The sequence below is a fragment of the Xenopus laevis genome, chromosome 8L, assembly GCF_017654675.1.
Source record: "Xenopus laevis strain J_2021 chromosome 8L, Xenopus_laevis_v10.1, whole genome shotgun sequence".
Classification (NCBI taxonomy): domain Eukaryota; kingdom Metazoa; phylum Chordata; class Amphibia; order Anura; family Pipidae; genus Xenopus; species Xenopus laevis.
Window position 1 is genome coordinate 5,917,912 of NC_054385.1, and position 18,911 is coordinate 5,936,822.

General features: G+C 43.9%; 1 protein-coding gene across 4 annotated transcripts in view; it reads right to left on the reverse strand.

Annotated features, from left to right (window-relative positions):
* Nucleotides 1-386: 386 nt before the first annotated feature.
* The window catches only part of c5.L (complement C5 L homeolog), a 64,890-nt gene continuing 46,365 nt past the window's right edge, over nt 387-18,911 (reverse strand). For 2 of the 4 annotated variants that reach the window (XM_041572360.1, XM_041572361.1), the window contains exons 37-41: nt 18,505-18,591; nt 18,175-18,264; nt 16,255-16,338; nt 15,927-16,065; nt 15,443-15,693 (exon numbers count right to left, since the gene is read on the reverse strand). In XM_041572360.1, the coding sequence (XP_041428294.1) occupies nt 15,564-15,693; nt 15,927-16,065; nt 16,255-16,338; nt 18,175-18,264; nt 18,505-18,591 (530 nt within the window). In that variant the 3' untranslated portion in view covers nt 15,443-15,563. Of the gene's footprint in view, nt 617-1,831; nt 2,623-3,961; nt 4,096-15,442; nt 15,694-15,926; nt 16,066-16,254; nt 16,339-18,174; nt 18,265-18,504; nt 18,592-18,911 lie in introns of those variants that run through there. The other 2 variants (XR_005963200.1, XR_005963199.1) reach the window with 2 other exon arrangements.

Consider the following 18,911-nt stretch of genomic DNA (forward strand, 5'->3'; position numbering starts at 1 on the left):
CCGAACGTAAAACACACGCATAGATTCAGGGATATTAGTCACCCGGCGACAAATCTCCTCTTCTTCCGGGCGACTAATCTCCCCGAACTGCCCCCCGCCGCCTAGAATCTAAATCGCTAGCGGGATGGCAATCGGTACGCTTTGTTTTCCGAAGTCGCCGGAAGTTTCCTCGTGACTAATCCTGGGCGACTAATCTCCCCGAACCGGAGCGTGTCTGTGCCCTAACAGTGACAAAACTGACACTTTTCAGCCTAAAACCACTCACTAGGTCATGAGTGGGCTGAAGAGGGTCAGTACTGGTGCTCTTATTCCCCTTATCACAGTTACCCCATGACAGGTTGCAAGGGGATGTCATCCGTACTAAAGGGCCCCCAAAATACGCAGAGTTAAGTTATCAGTTCTGCTTTAATTAGGCGCCGGAATGCAGTTTTATTCGGAACCAATCACTGAGACATTTTGTTATTTAAAAAAACAAAAACAAACAATCTTTGTACTGTCGTTGTGTATATTCACGGTGTATTAAAATACATTTACATGCGGTTTGGTATCATTAGACCGAGGAGGGGGGGAAGTTGGCAATCTGATCATCCGTTACTGCTTATTATGGAGCATCCCACTAAAAAAAAAACAAAATTCCCGTTGAATTTTACAGAACTGTTGAAAAATTTAAATAAAAAAAAAAAAAAAGGCAAGTTGTGTGGTTAAAAAGTAATTAGATAAAATAAACAAAAGGGAGACTAATGCCTAGTCCTTAGGCCCTAAAGGTGGCCATAGACGCACAGACAATATCGTATGAAACTAATTTTTGTACGATATTCGTTGCTTATGGTGGATAAAGAACCGACTGATATCGGCAGAAGAATTGGATATCGCTGTGGCACACACTTACTGAAGCAATGACCCAGGTGCTAGTCAGAAAAAATTGTATATTCATGTAGAAAGCTGAAGCACACTGGGATTTATCAAAATAAAACTTGTTTTATTGGATCGACGTTTCGGTCCACACACGTCTTGATAAGGTCCGTGTGTGGACCGAAACGTCGATCCAATAAAACAAGTTTTATTTTGATAAATCCCAGTGTGCGTCAGCTTTCTACATGAATATATATATATATATATATATATATATATATAAAAAATTATATAATACATAAAAGCCATGAATATCTTGTAAATTATCTCCTTATAAACGGTGAGTTCTGATGTCATCAGTTATAAACGGTGAGTTCTGATGTCATTTCTGTCACATGACTCACTGAAACGTGTGTACTATAATAAATAAAGTACCCCCAGTTGCAAAATACGAGGATATTAGAAGTTACCTCGGAGTTCCATGACCTGTATAAAAACGCTCGGCCTTCGGCCTCATGTTTTTATTTGGTCATGAAACTCCTCGGTAACTTATAATATCCTTATATTTTACAAGAGGGGGTACTTTATTCACTATATATATATATATATATATATATATATATATATATATATATATATATAATTTTTCCCCCTGATTAAAGGGACAATGCACCCTTACAAGTAGGATTAATCTTTCATTGATTCATTCTTCCTTAAATAGTCTGCAAAATATAAGGGCTGCAGCCAATTGCAAAGAAAGAATGTTCTTCCTTCTCTGCAGATTTGAATTTGGAAGAAAATGGTGCCGGTGGCATTGTGTATATAGTTCAATACAAACACGCCACCTACTGGGCGACAGTAATAAATACAAACACACAGAGAAGTAATATCCTCAGCCCTCATACTCCTCAGTCTGTTCCACAGATAATAAGACAGGCTACAATTACAGACGGAGAAGCGGAATCCAAAGAACATTTCCTCCTCGATAAAGTTTGTTACTATCTAAGTGCTCAAACAAGAATACTCTGTAATACTCTAGTCTACCTCTACATGGTGCATTTGTACACGGTTAAATGCATAGTAAAATAGATTACAGTTCTGAAGGCCGACATTTACATCCGTCGGAATATGGAGAGAGCGCGACTTTTTTTATTATTATTATTATTATTATTGCAACTTCCATGTAAAACCAGCCTTTTAAAAATGTATCCGTTTATCCAGAACGCTTTTAGGCGGGGCGTAAGGAGTGGTGGATATTAAAATCCTGTCACTACGGAGATGTTGATGGCGGGTTGTTAGACGCGTTTCACGGTGAAATCCCACCAGCATGCGACCGGATTGGTTTGTTCATAAGACACTCCCCTTTTTCACCCCAAAGAAATGCAAGTTAAAGGATGATTGTGCACTGCGTGACAAGATGAGAAACTTTGGTTCATGCAAATCTTTCTCCTTCTGTTAAAATCAGCCCACGTTCTTTCATCTCAGCTGTTCTCTTTCCACATCACCAAATGGATACTATGATCCGGCATGCTCGTGGCAAAGACCAAACCCAGGTCGTTCACCCCATCCAGGCCATTCAACCAATCGATTTCCCCCGCCAAAAAGCTGGAACCCCTCTTGGACTTTCTGTATTCCGGCAGAGGCCAGCGGCTTATGAGTTTCTCTGTCCGTAAATCCATGATGTACAAGTTACGGTTATCAAACAGCAGAGCAAAGATGTCACCGAAGCCAAGTAACGAGAGGTTGGTAGAATCCGGCATTTTGATGATTCTGTCGAACAGAAAATTCCATTTTAGGATAACAGATGCTCCTTCAACATGAATAAGGCTTGTGCAGAACAGAGGGGTTGTTCACCTTTAAAATTAACTGTTATTATGATATAGAGAGGGATATTCTGAGACAATTTGTAATTGGTTTTTATTCTTTATTATTTGTGGTTTTTGAGTTATTTCGCTTTTTATTTAACAGCTCTCAAGCTTGTAATTTGAGGAATCTGGTTGCTAGGGTCCAAATTCCCCTAGCAACCATGCACTGATTTGAATGAGATACTGGAATAGGAGAGGCCTGAATAGAAAGAGGAGTAATAAAAAGTAACAATAACAATACATTTGTAGCCTTACAGAGCATTTGTTTTTTAGACGGGGTCAGTGACACCAAAAGAGAAGAACCAAAAGAGAGAGCACAATAGAGAAGAGGGATGAAATATGGAAGTACGGATATGGGATCCATTATACAGAATGCTCCGAATTGCTCCCACATACGCCATTTTATCTAAATTCACAGCAGCCATATTCTTTCTTTGTCTTTGTCTTAAGTTTTGGTTGGAGTAAATGTCCGGTCCTGAACCACTGCACATTCGCTGAAAGTCACGAAAATTTTTCCGAAATTTTAGTGACTTTCGGCACATACGCAGTTGATCAGGAGCAGGAAATTTACTCCAACTGCGCATGCACCGAAAATTCCGTTAATACACGAACATTACCGGAGAAGAAGATGGCTGCCGTGAACTCCGAGGCCATAATCTGCATGGAGGGGTGAGTAAAAAATTAGGGGCATTTGCCCGGAGGGCAGGTAGGCTGGAGGGGAGGAGGGAGGGGGGTCTACCCAGGGTAGTGGGGGAGGGTTTTTTTTTTAAATTATGGGTTGAATTACCCTTTAAGGCCCCCATAAAGGGGCTGATAAAAGCTGCCGACAGACCGAATCGGCAGCTTATTGGCCATGTGTGGGGCCATCCAACGAGCTTTCCCAATCAATAACTAGACGAAAGTCGAGCAGATCTCCATCAGGCAGGTTAAAAAATCCCTTTGGATCTCAGCCACCCGTATCGGATGCATTATGATCCGATCGTTGGGCCCACGATTGGATTAGCCCGATATCTCCCACTTCAATATAACATCGCCAAACGAGCGGATCTCTACGTCTATGGCCACCTTTAAGGTATGAAGATCCAAGTTACGGAAAGATCAGTAATCTGTAAAACCCCAGGTCCCGAGCATTCTGAAGAACAGGTCCCATACCTGTATTGCGTAATACACGGATGCCTTTTGAGTGCAAAAACTGCCCACTTATAGACCCCCATCATCGGCACATGACTGGTGTAAAACCTTACCTTTGTCACCCACTCAGTATGGCCGGTCAGCGTATTTAAACACGTTCCGGATGATAAGGCCCACGTTTTCACAGTGTTATCTGCTGAGCCGCTAACCAGTAAGTCCAGTTCATCATTGTAGTCCACGCTGAACACTACAAGAAAGAAGGAACAGAAAGGGGTATAATGAACAGTTTACTGTGACTGCTACACGGAAAGCTGAAGTGGATATTAATAGAATTATTCAAGGATACGTCAACCTTAAAAACAAGCGAATGTAAAATTGATACGAGTGCTATTCTAAGCACTTTGGCAACGTACAGTCATTTTTTCTGCAAACAGTGATTAGTTCTTTCAGCCAGATGCAGGTTGCACACTGAAAGCATTCATCTGATTGGTTGCCATGGGTTACTGCCCAGGTGCAAATGTGCCCACTGATTATAAATGACCTCACTGTCATTGCTACAGAGTCTGTGAAGCTTCTAGTAATGTGACTGGTTACAGCCTTTTAATGCCATACATGCACCCCAAATCTCCCCCTAACTGACCTTCAGACTGGGCCCCCTTAGCTCATAACAAGGTTACACATATATAGAAACATTGGGGTGTCACCCTGCTATAGTTCCAGGGGTACCCAGGGTACAAATAAGCACTCACCCCAAATCTCCCCCTAACTGACCTTCAGACTGGGCCCCCTTAGCTCATAACAAGGTTACAGATATATAGAAACATTGGGGTAACAGTCACCCTGCTATAGTTCCAGGGGTACCCAGGGTACAAATAAACACTCACCCCAAATCTCCCCCTAACTGACCTTCAGGCTGGGCCCCCTTAGCTCATAACAAGGTTACAGATATATAGAAACATTGGGGTGTCACTCTGCTATAGTTCCAGGGGTACCCAGGGTACAAATAAGCACTCACCCCAAATCTCCCCCTAACTGACCTTCAGACTGGGCCCCCTTAGCTCATAACAAGGTTACAGATATATAGAAACATTGGGGTAACAGTCACCCTGCTATAGTTCCAGGGGTACCCAGGGTACAAATAAACACTCACCCCAAATCTCCCCCTAACTGACCTTCAGGCTGGGCCCCCTTAGCTCATAACAAGGTTACAGATATATAGAAACATTGGGGTGTCACTCTGCTATAGTTCCAGGGGTACCCAGGGTACAAATAAGCACTCACCCCAAATCTCCCCCTAACTGACCTTCAGACTGGGCCCCCTTAGCTCATAACAAGGTTACAGATATATAGAAACATTGGGGTAACAGTCACCCTGCTATAGTTCCAGGGGTACCCAGGGCACAAATAAACACTCACCCCAAATCTCCCCCTAACTGACCTTCAGACTGGGCCCCCTTAGCTCATAACAAGGTTACAGATATATAGAAACATTGGGGTGTCACCCTGCTATAGTTCCAGGGGTCCCAGAGTACAAATAGAAAGATTTTAGACTTACCGGAAAATCTTTTTCTAGTAGGCCCGAACTGTCAGTGCAGACGTCAGGGTTTTGTCTTCATTCACCTCTGGAGGCAGGACAGAAACTTGATCTTTTGCTCGCATGGTTCCTCCCACTGTATATATGGCTTGTCTCCACCTCCTCACATCAGTTCCGTTATAAAGCTCAGCCGGTGGAGATATGACAGATAGAAGAAATAGTAAGAGACACAGATAGAGGATAGCGAGAAAGAAGTCCCGACGCCCATACTAAAATCAGCCTGGGTGGGACTTACTGCACTGACAGTTCGGGCCTACTAGAAAAAGATTTTCCGGTAAGTCTAAAATCTTTCTTTCTCTAGTCGGCCCTCCTGTCACTGCAGACGTCAGGGGACGTCCAAAAGCTTGCCAATATCCAGGGTGGGCACTTACACTTGTGTACTGATTTTAGTCTTACTGTGCAACTGCAGCCTGCAGAACTTTGCGGCCAAACGTGGCCGATGTAGAAGCATAAACATTCAACTTGTAAAACTTAATGAACGTATTTGGAGAGACCCAAGTAGCTGCTTGGCAGATCTGTTCAGCCGTAGCCAGATTTTGCAACGCCCACGATGTGCTTTGTGCCCTTGTGGAGTGAGCCTTAACAGAAAACGGTCTAGCCCTACCACTGTCATCATAAACTTTGTGGATAGTGTCAACTAGCCAACGAGCTATAGTCCTCTTGGACACAGGTTGTCCCTGTGAGCGGCAGCATACGAAACCAGTAAGGAATCTGAAAGCCGAAATGTCTTTGATCTCTTGAGATAAATGCGAATCGCCCGAACAACATCCAACGTATGCAGTTTTGCTTCCTTATCATTCGATGGATGTGGGCAAAAGGAAGGCAAAACGATGTCTTGGTTCATGTGCCGTTCGGATACCACCTTCGGAAGAAAACCAGGTGCAGTTCTGAGGACAGCCTTATCCTGGTGTAAGGTAAGCCAGGGCTCTCTGCAGGAAAGGGCTGCCAATTCGGAAACCCGTTTAGCAGATGTAATCGCAATTAAGAAGGCAACTTTAAGTGACAACCACTTCAGCTCACACGTTGATAACGGTTCAAAAGGGGGATGTTGTAAGCCAGTGAGCACCAAAGGTAAACTCCAAGTAGCCAAGGGTTCACGAAGAGGAGGTCTGGCTCTAGTTACGCCTTGTAGGAAACGCTGTACCGTAGGATAATTCGCCCATCTTTTATGAGTCAAAGCAGTTAGTGCGGAAATCTGAGTCTTAAGTGTACGGAGAGCGAGTCCCTTCTGGAACCCGTCTGCCAAAAACTCAATAACATGAGTGGAAATAACAGAAGCCCAAGGAACATCTCTATGATTGCACCATGTGATAAATGTTCTCCAGATCTTATAGTACACTTTGGAGGTGGAAGGCTTCCTAGCCTGTAACAAAACGTTTATTGCCGTCGGGGAGAAACCACGTTGTAAATACCAGTTGGTTTCAAGAGCCACGCAGTCAATCTGAGCATTGCTACATTGGGATAGCGGATTGGCCCTTGTGTCAGCAAGTCTGGAAGTAGAGGCAATCGCCATGGAGGGGCTATGGATAACGTGACGAGATCCGTGTACCAAACTCTGTTGGGCCAGTCTGGCGCAACCAAAATGGTAGTTGCGTTGGAGTGTTTTAACTTTCGGATGACCCTGGGCAGAATCGCTAAGGGGGGAAGGCGTAAACGAGGTTGAAGTCCCAAGGCACCACTAGGGCGTCTATCAGGAACGCTGCTGGGTCTCTCGTTCTGGCGCAGTAAAGAGGAAGTTTGTTGTTGTTTCTGGAAGCGAACATGTCCACTTCCGGGGTCCCCCACCTCCGAGTTAGTTGCCGAAATAACCCGTCGTGTAAGGACCACTCTCCCTGGTCCATGGATATTCTGCTCAAGTAATCCGCTTCCCAGTTCTGTACCCCTGGGATGAACACTGCCGAGATGCTGGTTACCGTTCTTTCCGCCCAGGTGAGTATGCGGGAGACTTCCTGCATGGCTGCCCTGCTGCGTGTGCCACCCTGTTTGTTTACATAAGCCACGGCCGTGGCATTGTCGGACTGGACTCGTACTGCCCGAGACTGCAAGATCGACGACCACCCTTCCAGGGCCAGGGCAATCGCTCGTAATTCCAGCACATTGATGGGTAACTTGCTTTCCTGAGACGACCAAATCCCTTGTAGTGTCAGGTTGTGGTAAACTGCACCCCAGCCCCTGAGGCTTGCGTCCGTAGTGACGACTTCCCAGGAAGCGGTTTCTAGGCTTCTCCCTTGTAGTAAGTTTGGTAGCACTGTCCACCAAAGGAGTTCCTTCCTCGTCGTTTGGTCGAGAGGAATAATCTGTCCCAGGAATTGATGATCTCTGTTCCAGTGCCGGAGGAAGTTGTGTTGCAGAGGTCGGAGATGAAACCTGGCAAACGGTATGGCCTCCAAGGCCGCCACCATGAGTCCCAGGAGACGTAAGCAGTCCTCTGCAGAGGTCTCCTCCTGGTGTAGGTGTTGCAACTTGATGGCTTTGTCGCGTGGTAAGTACACTTTTTGGACTTTGGAATTGAATTGTAATCCGAGAAACACAATCGTCTGGCGTGGTGTGAGTGAACTCTTCTTGCGATTGATTAGCCAGCCATGTTGTGTAAGCACCTGCAGGCATAGTTCGGTGTCTCTGTTCGCCTGTTGGACCGTGGGCGCCTTTATCAAGAAATCGTCGAGATAGGGGATAATGTTGACTCCGAGAGACCGGAGGTAGGCTACAAGAGGTACCAGGATCTTTGTGAAGACGCGTGGTGCTGTACAAAGACCAAATGGCAGCGCCGTAAATTGATAATGATCTCCTCCTACAGCGAACCTGAGGAATTTTCTTGAAAAAGGAGAAATGGGGACGTGCAAATAGGCGTCTTGTAAATCTATTGATGTCATGAAAATGTTCGGTTCCATATTTGCAATCACCGATCGGATTGATTCCATCCGGAATTTTTGCTTTAGTATCATCGGATTTAGGGGTTTGAGATTTAGGACGGGTCGGAAGGATCCTTCCTTTTTGCGAACTAGAAATAGATTGGAGTAGAACCCTTTGTACTGTTGTGATATTGGGACCCGCTCGATAACCCCTGTGAGCAGCAGTGTGTCCACAGCTCCTTGGAGCAAGTGTAGTTTGTGAGGAGCAACTGTTGATGGGGTGAACCTCCCGAGTGGAAGGTGAGGGGAGAAAGGAATCTTGTAGCCATGTTTGATTATGGAGAGCACCCAATTGTCTGTCACATGTGTTTCCCATATCCCGATGAATTCTTGAAGCCGGCCACCTACGTGTTGTGCCCCGACTCGTTGTGGTGAGTCAGGCGGAGTTAGGCTTGGCAGGGATAGGCTTTCTGGTATTGCGTGCCTGGTGCTGCCAGTTTTGCCTGCCGCGTCTAGTGGATTGCTCCGTTGAGGGATTTTTGTTGTAGGTGCGAAAGGAACGAAATGGTCTCGATGGAGAGGACCATGATCTCTTGCCTGTGTATCTATTTGTGGGTTCAGATCTGGGACGTTTTCCTGAGGGCAGGAAGGTACTCTTACCTCCAGTGACCTCAGAAATGATTTGTTTCAGATCAGGGCCGAAAAGCGAGTCCCCAGTAAACTTCAGTGACAAAAGTCTTAGTTTGGATGCGGTATCCCCTGTCCAGTGTCTGAGCCATAGGGCTCTGCGTGCAATCACCACATTCGCTGTTGTCTTAGCAGCCAGTTTTGTGACCTCCATTGCCGCTTCTGCCAAAAAGGCTATGGCAGTAGACAGTCTTTCTGCCTCTGCATGCAACTGTTGTTTTGTTTCAGGGGGATGTCGTGCTAGCTCTTGTGCCCAATGTCTAGCAGTGCGGGCCAGGCCTGCTGAAGCTGCGGCCGGTCGAAGCATTGCGGCTGCCTGTGTGTATGACCTCTTTAGTATAGATTCCATACGTCTGTCTAAGGGATCCCTGAAAGCCGCTTCCTCTGCGGGCAATGCTGTATAGCGGGATAAGTGGGCAACCGCTGAATCTACCTTTGGGGCCTTATCCCATTTCTTTTGGTGCTCTTCAGGTACTGGATACGTCTTAAAGAATCTCTGTGTAAGTGCAATACGGCGTTCAGGCTGTGACCACTCAGTGTCAATTGCTTGTGTGATGGAATTAAATATAGGAAAGGTTAATTTAGATTTTTTGTGAACACCTAGGAGCCTGTCTGCCTTTGAAAGGACTGTCGTCTCATCCTTAATCTCCAAGGTTTGCATCATCTCTCTTAAGAGTTTCTTAGTGATCTCTGGACTGGCTGCTGGAGATGGATTGTCGTCCTCAGAGTCTGACTCAGAATGTAGCTGTGAGTGATCAGAGCTATCTGATTCCTGACCTATTGCCTCCTCCTCCTCTGTATCAGAGGCTTGTCCTTCCTCAGATTCTGAGGAATGAGATAAAGTGATATGGGCTTTACGCTTGCTAGCAGCAGCCTTTTTGGGTTCCCTATGAGTAGAGGGTGCTTGTACTGTTTTCATAATCCATTGGAGAAATTCCCCAATCTGAGCTGGTCCCTGATCAGAGGTCTGGGCCACAGGTTCATTGTCCCAGATTATTGGAGTGGGACTCTGAGAATGCCTCTGAGGCGTGGTTTGAGTAGGGGTATGTGGAGCTGAGGTAGGTTCTTGCATAGGTAGTGACTGAACTATCTGTGGGGATAATACAGGAGGATCGGTTGATACGGAAGGCTTGGGGCTGGGTTTGCAGTCAGAACAAAAGGTGCGTTCAGATTTCCTGAGGGAATGTTTGCATACCTTGCACTTAGGTAGTTTTTCAGGTCGCTTCTTTTTAACCGACTTAACAACCTCCCTGAGCTCTTGAAGAGAGTCCGTTTCTTCCATAGTGACGATGGCTGTGTACCGCTAACTATGTGGAAGTTTTAGTCTCTCACCGCAGCCTGTACTGTGCGCGCTGCGCGTAGCGTGCGCTTACGTCACCACGCTCCCTTGTATGGCGCGAAGAAGAAGTTCTGCGCGCCTATCAGGCGCGTTGCCTAGCAACCGGCAGCTCTCCCGTCTAAGTAATGACGGCGGTAACAGCGATTGAATCAGGGCAGTAGAGGAGCAATATCGTCCCTAAGGAGTCACTTGGTCCTCAGTCCTACCTGCTAAATAAAAAACCAGGCAGCTGTGCTTGCCCATCAGCTCTCCCTTGCCAAGTGCTGTTCCTGGATACGGAAGCGATTAGCTCCGCATGCTAACGTAGAAAAAAGGACAGCTCTGCGTGTCCTAATGTAGACAAGAAAGGGCAGCTCTGCGTGCCACATGATCTTAGCAGGGGGGCAGCTCTGCGTGCCACATGATCCTAGTAGAGGGGCAGCTCTGCGTGCCACATGATCTTAGCAGGGGGGCAGCTCTGCGTGCCACATGATCCTAGTAGAGGGGCAGCTCTGCGTGCCCTATATAAAAGGAGAAAAGGGGGTAGTTCAGTAAACCCCAAGTGTATACAGGGCAGCTCTGCGTGCCATATACAGTAGTACAGCGACAGCTCTGCATGCCACTAATTCCAGACAAGGTAGCTTCGCGTACCTGAAGAATAGAAGTTGATTAAGTACTAGAAAAAAAAAAAAAAAAATATGTCCTTCACCTCCGAGGCAGGACAAAGAACTGATGTGAGGAGGTGGAGACAAGCCATATATACAGTGGGAGGAACCATGCGAGCAAAAGATCAAGTTTCTGTCCTGCCTCCAGAGGTGAATGAAGACAAAACCCTGACGTCTGCACTGACAGGAGGGCCAACTAGAGAAAAGCACTCACCCCAAATCTCCCCCCAACTGGCCTTCAGACTGGGCCCCCTTAGCTCATAACAAGGTTACAGATATATAGAAACATTGGGGTGTCACCCTGCTATAGTTCCAGGGGTACCCAGGGTACAAATAAGCACTCACCTCAAATTTCCCCCTAACTGGCCTTCAGACTGGGCCCCATTAGCTCATAACAAGGTTACAGATATATAGAAACATTGGGGTAACAGTCACCCTGCTATAGTTCTAGGGGTTGATCATAGTGTGATACAACTTTTTGACTTGAGAAAATGGGGGTCCTTGAGGTCAGGTTCTCTGGTGGGCAGTTGGGCTCCAGGTGCCTCAGACCGACACTGATATAAATTGGTGTAATGGAGTAACAGTTGATTAAGTCCCTTACAGTGGCAAGTTCCAATCACAATTATCCAGGAAGTGTGTAGCTATACAATTTACTGAGGAGCAGTCTCATCCTCGGTGGTTTCCGACCCCTTACAGAGAGCTTTGAGGAAAGGGAAGGGAATTTATTTGATTAAAGTTAATACAAAAACCCCCAGTTTCCCCTGTGGCATAATGAAAGAGAAAATGAAAGCTGGACTCACATAGATTCTTAGGTGGAAAAAGCCACCACATTTTTAGGATGAGAAATGGCAATTTAGGTGAGCCCTGACCTCAACCCACCTGAACACCTGTGGGATAAACTGGAACCCCGACTGTGAGCCCCAAACATCAGTGGTCAACCTCACTAATGCTCTTGTGGCTAAATGGAAGAATGTCTCAGCAACAATGTTTCAAATCTAGTGGAACCTTCCTTGAAGTGTAGAGGAAAGAAAGAACCATGTTCCAACATCTAGTGGAACCTTCACTGAAGAGTAGCGGAAAGTGAGGACCATGTTCCAACATCTAGTAGAACCTTCCCAGGAGACTAGAGGAAAGAGAGAACCATGTTCCAACAACTAGTGGAACCTTCCCTGAAAAGAAGAGGAAATTAAGGACCATGTTTCAACATCTAGTGGAACTTTTCATGAAGAACGAAGGAAAGAGAGGACCATGTTCTAACATCTAGTGGAACCATACCAGGAGAATAGAGGAAAAAGAGGACCATGTTCCAATATCTAGTGGAACATTCCCCGAAGAGCAGAGGAAAGTGACAAACGTTCCAACATCTAGTGTAACCTTCAATGAAGAATGGAGGAAAGAGAGGACCATGTTCCAACATCTAGTGGAACCTTCCATAAAGAATGGAGGAAAGAGAGGACCATGTTCCAATATCTAGTGGAACATTCCCCGAAGAGCAGAGGAAAGTGACAAAAGTTCCAACATCTAGTGTAACCTTCAATGAAGAATGGAGGAAAGAGAGGACCATGTTCCAACATCTAGTGGAACCTTCCATGAAGAATGGAGTAAAGAGAGGACCAAGTTCCAACATCTAGTGGAACCTTCCCTGAAGAATAAAGGACCGTATTCATATTAAACCCCTTCAGTTTGGGAATGCGATGCTGGGGGGGGGGGGCAGGAATCCCCATACTTTTGGTCATACTGTATGTAGTATATGTAGAATTTTCAACAATTATAGAACATATCATAGATGAAGACTATTTTTCAAACTTGACACTAACATCTGGTTGACCAGTTGGGACTTGGGACAACACTGCTTTCTGATGGTTTCGTGGGTGGGTTTGCCGTCTTTAGCTGGGTTGCATATGGACCTGATGACCCTCCTCTAGGAATGTACCAAGCATAGGGCTAAGACTATTCTATTATGGAGACCATAATCCACTGTGTGTATGGACTGGAGTAAGAGTGAAGACCACCCCTTAAGGGACAACATGGGAAACCATCTTGTGTCCATATCTCAAATGGCAGCAATCTAAAAAGCATAAAGCGGTGGGTTTCATGCTAATCTAGCCCGGCTTTTGTTCATGGGCTTGTAAAACGGCCGCCCACTAAATCCAATAAATGTTTTAAAAAGGGGGAAGGAATTTCCCGTAAATTTTATAGGGGGAAAAAAAAGCTTTTGGTGAAACCTTGGGAAAGTATTTTTCTAACAAATAAAAGAATAAAGGGCAAAGAAGATGAATTCTGTGGGGGGAATTCTGTGGAGCCCTATGGGGCCATTGTAATAACAAGAACCTGAGATGAAAATGTCTTTGAGCAAGGTGTTCTGTCATTCTCCTTTATAAATGAATCCGCATGGCAACTCCCGCCCTGCCTTGTATATCTGAAACGTGCAAAGCTCCATCATGATGTAACGGAGACTTGAACCACACGACAGGAGCCAAAGAGAAGTCGGTGTCTATATTCTTAGCAAGACATTAGCCCTCTGTTAGTTGTGGTTTTATGTACAGTTATTTCATTCTGGGAAATGGAAATCAGAAGTATTTACTCAGAGGAAGGAAGCTGATTGGATGTTATAGGACTATGATGTCATTGTCTAATGAGTAACGTGAGTGCAGGAGAGAAGGCACTGGCTTTAATGGACTTCTAGGAATATTGTATCTAATAATGTGCAGATCCCCTCTGCACCCTACACACAGCCATGTGCTCTGTTTTTATTCTATAAGGGATAATGTACCCCCTACTGTAAATGATAAGGATATTAGAAGTCACTGAGGGGTTGTTCTGTGACCATATAAAGACGCAAGGCTGCAGACTGAGTTATACAGGGAACTCTGAGTATCACTCATGTATTATAAAGGATAATGTACCCCCTACTGTAAATGATAAGGATATTAGAAGTCACTGAGGGGTTGTTCTGTGACCATATAAAGGCACAAGGCTGCAGGCTGAGTTATACAGGGAACTCTGAGTATCACTCATGTATTATAAGGGATAATGTACCCCCTACTGTAAATGATAAGTATATTAGAAGTCACTGAGGGGTTGTTCTGTGACCATATAAAGGCACAAGGCTGCAGGCTGAGTTATACAGGTAACTCTGAGTATCACTCATGTATTATAAGGGATAATGTACCCCCTACTGTAAATGATAAGGATATTAGAAGTCACTGAGGGGTAGTTCTGTGACCATATAAAGGCACAAGGCTGAGTTATACAGGGAATTCTGAGTATCACTCATGTATTATAAGGGATAATGTACCCCCTACTGTAAATGATAAGGATTTTCACAGCAATCACTGTGTTGCCAGTAGCAGCCAAGCTGTCTTGCAGGAATGCTATTGGCTACTAAACCATGCCTCTTCTTTTAGTTATATTTATACAAACCCAATGTATTATTCTTACATTTCATCCAAGTAACATTCCATTTGTTCTAACCCATTTCCTCCAGATGAAATGTGATCCAATCCCAGCCGGACTCTTCCCAATAGAAGGAACAAGTCAGTATAACTGGAGCCAGAACTAAGCAGTTTTGCCTTTCTGAACCCATTTCAGCCATAAAAAAAGACAAAATAATGATTGAAAAACGATATTTGTCATGGCCATTAGGGCAGTTTCACCAGGACAGATATTTTCCATGGGTTAATGACGAGGCCCCCTCCTGGGATCCCACCCTCGCCTCGCTGGACAAATATTAACCTGTAGCACTCGGGATTGGACGGCCTCAGGCTCACAGCACTTTCTGTAGCAGAATATTCACTGGCCGGGGAAATAAACGTATTCCTTTGTCCAATCAGCTGGACTTCTTCTGTTTGCCTAAATCCTCTATAAAAGCTACAGGTAACCGGTCTATCTATCTAACTTTCTCTCTCTATCCAACTCTCTCTCTATCCAACTCTCTCTCTATCCAACTCTCTCTCTATCCAACTCTCTCCATCTATCCATCCATCCATCTTTCTATCTATCATCTCTCTATCCAACTCTATCTATCTATCTCTCTCTCTCTCTGCCCGTCTCTCTCTCTCTGCCTGTCTAACTGTCTCTCTCTCTCTCTCTCTCTCTATATATATATATATCTGTCTGTCTATCTATCTCTCTCTCTCTCTCTGCCTGTCTGTTTGTCATTTGAGACTGTCTATACTTTTATCATCTGTCCGTCCATTTATTCATTTGTCTGTTGATCTATCTATCTATCTATCTATCTATCTATCAATCTATAAATCTATCCATCTCTCTCTCTCTCTCTCTCTCTCTCTCTCTCTCTCTCTCTCTCTCTCTCTCTCTCTCTCTCTCTGTCTTTCATTTGTTGGGCCTATAGTGTAAGTAGGGTGGGAGACTAGGGGTGCCACATTAAATCAGTGTGTCAGTCTATTAAGGCTCAGGCACATGTGTTGTGGTTGGACAGTCAGTGAGCACATGGAAAGGAGCAGTGGTGAGAGATATTTAGTATATAGTTCTTTATTTCTCATAGGACATATACAGTGTATAATTAACAACCACATAGGGGGCTTTAACCCGTTAGACCCTTTGATGTATTGTGTGGTGGGTGATGCCAGAGCCAAACTAACAGCGATCAAACAGCATCTTATCTGAGAATTCCGATAAAGTGTCTATGAACTGCTCACAGGCTGCCGTGTTACAGGCTGGGGGCCACCATTCCACCCACGTGTCTGAGTCCAGTGCATATTCATACCTGAAACAGTACAGCAATGGGGATTCAATAAATATTCCAAATCTGCAAACACTTAAAGGTACACAGTACCTATACACAGTCTCTGTTTCCCCATACAAATATACAGAGAAGGAATGTTCTGGGCACACAGAACACTGTAAGCTTCAGACAGTGAATAACAGCTACTCACATCTCAACAGGAATATTTATATAATCAGAATGTAAAGCAGGAGATGGGTTGTCACGTTACTTACAGGAACTCAAAGCCAATTCTGATCTGAATTCCTTCTTTTCCCATGATAAGGTAGTGCTCCCCTTGGTCTATCTCGATGTCTGTGCACGTCTTCTTCTTAATGAACTTCACTTCTTTTTTGGCCTTTACAAAGTCGCCACCTAGGGGTCAGTAAAAACATTTACCTGACTTATAAGGGCTGCTCTGCAATATCATTAAAGGGGAACTGCACCCAAAAACAAACTTTTTGCCTAATGAAAGATAATATTATTCTAAGCAACTTCCCAAGACAGGGGTAGAAGTGCAGATGGTTTTGATGCTTCTGACTTTCCGTACTGGCTTAACCTCACCTTTCTTATATATGTCTTGAATGGATGCCGTGTATTTAATAAAATCGCCATCTTCCACAGAGGAAATCACCAAAACATTGTACGCTGTCAATGTAAAAGAGAAATGTCAAGCTGATGAATCATTTGGGTTTAACTGGGAATTATTCTCCAGTCCATGATTCTGTTGGACCTTCCATATTTCTTACATAAGCCTATAGGGAACCTATTACTTATAGCAACAAACTGCTGTGAAAGGGGGACCCTTAGTACACGTACAGGATCCGGTATCAGGAAACCCGTTATCCAGAAAGAGCTGAATTATGGGAAGGTTGTCTCCCATAATCACAATTGTAATCAAATAATTGTAAAACATATTTACAATAAACAATCTCATTGGGTTTATATAATGGTTGAATGAAGTTTAGCAGACTTAAAGGGGTTGTTCACCTTTAAATTAACTTTAAAGGAAAACTATACCCCCCAAACAATGTAGGTCTCTATTAAAAGATACTGAGTAAAACAGCTCATGTGTAAAACCCTGCTTCATGTAAATGAACCATTATCATAATAATATACTTTTTTAGTAGTATGTGCCATTGGGTAATCATAAATAGAAAATTGCCATTTTAAAAAATAAGGGCCGCCCCCTGGGATCGTACAATTCACTGTGCACACATACAAACCACATGTAAGGTCACATGAGCCAATTAACAGACAGAGTTCTGCCTTTTGCTTCCTCACTTCTTCCTGTTACAGTTAGTGTTGTAGTATTTCTGGTCAGGTGATCTCTGAGGCAGCACAGATACAGTCACGAAATGGTGGTTCAAGGCAAGAGATGTAAAAGAGCAATATTTATGTAAATATATATTCCAGTTTGGTAAGATTCTTTAATATGTCATTCAATTTGATATAAACTATCTGTTGCTAAAGTGTTCATTTTGGGGGTATAGTTTTCCTTTAAGTAGGATGTAGAGAGGGATATTCTGAGACGATTTGCAATTGGTCTTCTTTTTTTAGCTTTTTATTCAGCAGCTCTCCAGTTTACAATTTCCACAGCTGGGTTGGTAAGCTCCAATTTACCCTAGCAACCATGCACTGATGTGAATAAGAGACTGGAATATGCTATACCCTCATATGAATAGGAGAGGCCTGAATAGAAAGATGAGTAATAAAAAAGTAGAAATAACAATACATTTGTAGACTTACAGAGCTTTTGTTTTTAAGATTGGGTCAGTGACCCCCATTTGAAAGCTGGAAAGAGTCAAAAGAAAAAAAGGCAAATAATTAAAAAACTATGAAAGATAAATAATGATGACCAATTGAAAAGTTGCCAATCTGTTATCATTTATCAAGTTATCATTCTGTAACATACTAAAAGTTAACTTAAAGGCGAACCACTGCTTTAAATGGGTAGTTCGTCTTTTAATGAACTTTCAGTATGATGTAGAGACTGATATGATTTGCAATTGGTCTTAGTTTTTTTAATTATTTAGCTGCTTATTCAGCAGCTTTGCAATTTCAGCAACCTTGTATTGATTTGAATAAGAGACTGGAATATGAATAGGAGAGGCCTGAATAGAAAGATGAGGAATAAAAAGTAGCAATAATAATACATTTGTAGCCTTACAGAGCATTCGCTTTTAAATGGGGTCAGTGACCCCTATCTGAAAGCTGGAAAGAGTCAGAAGAAGAAGACGAATAATTAAAAAAATATATATAAAAAAGAAAAAAACGAAGGCCAGTTTAAAGCTGGTTAGAATTAGCCATTTTATAACATACTAAAAGTTAACTCAAAGGTGAACCACCCCTTTAAAGAATACAAATTACGGAAAGATCAGTCATCTGCAAAACCCTAGGTCCTGAGCGTTCTGGATAACAGGTCCCATACCTGTATAAGGTTTTTTGTTGGGCCCTAAGAGGCCCAGTCTGAGACAATCTCACCATAAGTAACATCGGCCTTGCATGCGACTTCTCTCCTGGCGTTGGCAGTAATGGAAGTATCGATTTTCGTTTGTGCCGTGGGACAGGTGGCTGCAGAACGTTGAAGAAAATGTTACTAAGAGACGTTTAAAAGGGAACCCCAAACTGAAGAATGGAAAGCGAGCACTGTCTCTTTAAATTCAAATAATCCTAAAGGAGAACTGTCATTATAACCTGGATATATTATATATATATATATATATATATCTATTTCTTTATTGTGCAGCCCATAATATTAGGATTTGTATTTCTTCCTCCAAACCTCTGTAGAAATCTTTGATTGGACGTTACCTTGGATGCATTTACACTTGTCCCCGGTGCAAAGTTTCTCTAGGTTGTTGGTAGTGAGCGGGTTGAAGAAGGTCGTGCACTCTTCCTCTGCAGAAACGAAAATGTGCCATTAGAAAGTAATGTGAGGTGACTCAGTGTTTAGTTAGGGCCTTGCTGGGGTCTTAGGTTTCATTCCAACCAGGGCACTGAGTCTGTATGTTCCCCCCAAGTCTGTGTGATCGGGACCTTAGATTGTAAGCTCACTGGGGCAGGCACTGATGGGAATGTGATAGAGGTCCTAGACTGTAAGCTCCACAAGGGCAGGGACTGATCAGAATGTGATAGGGACCTTAGATTGTAAACTCACTGGGGCAGGGACTGATGGGAATGTGATAGGGACCTTAGATTGTAAGCTCACTGGGGCAGGG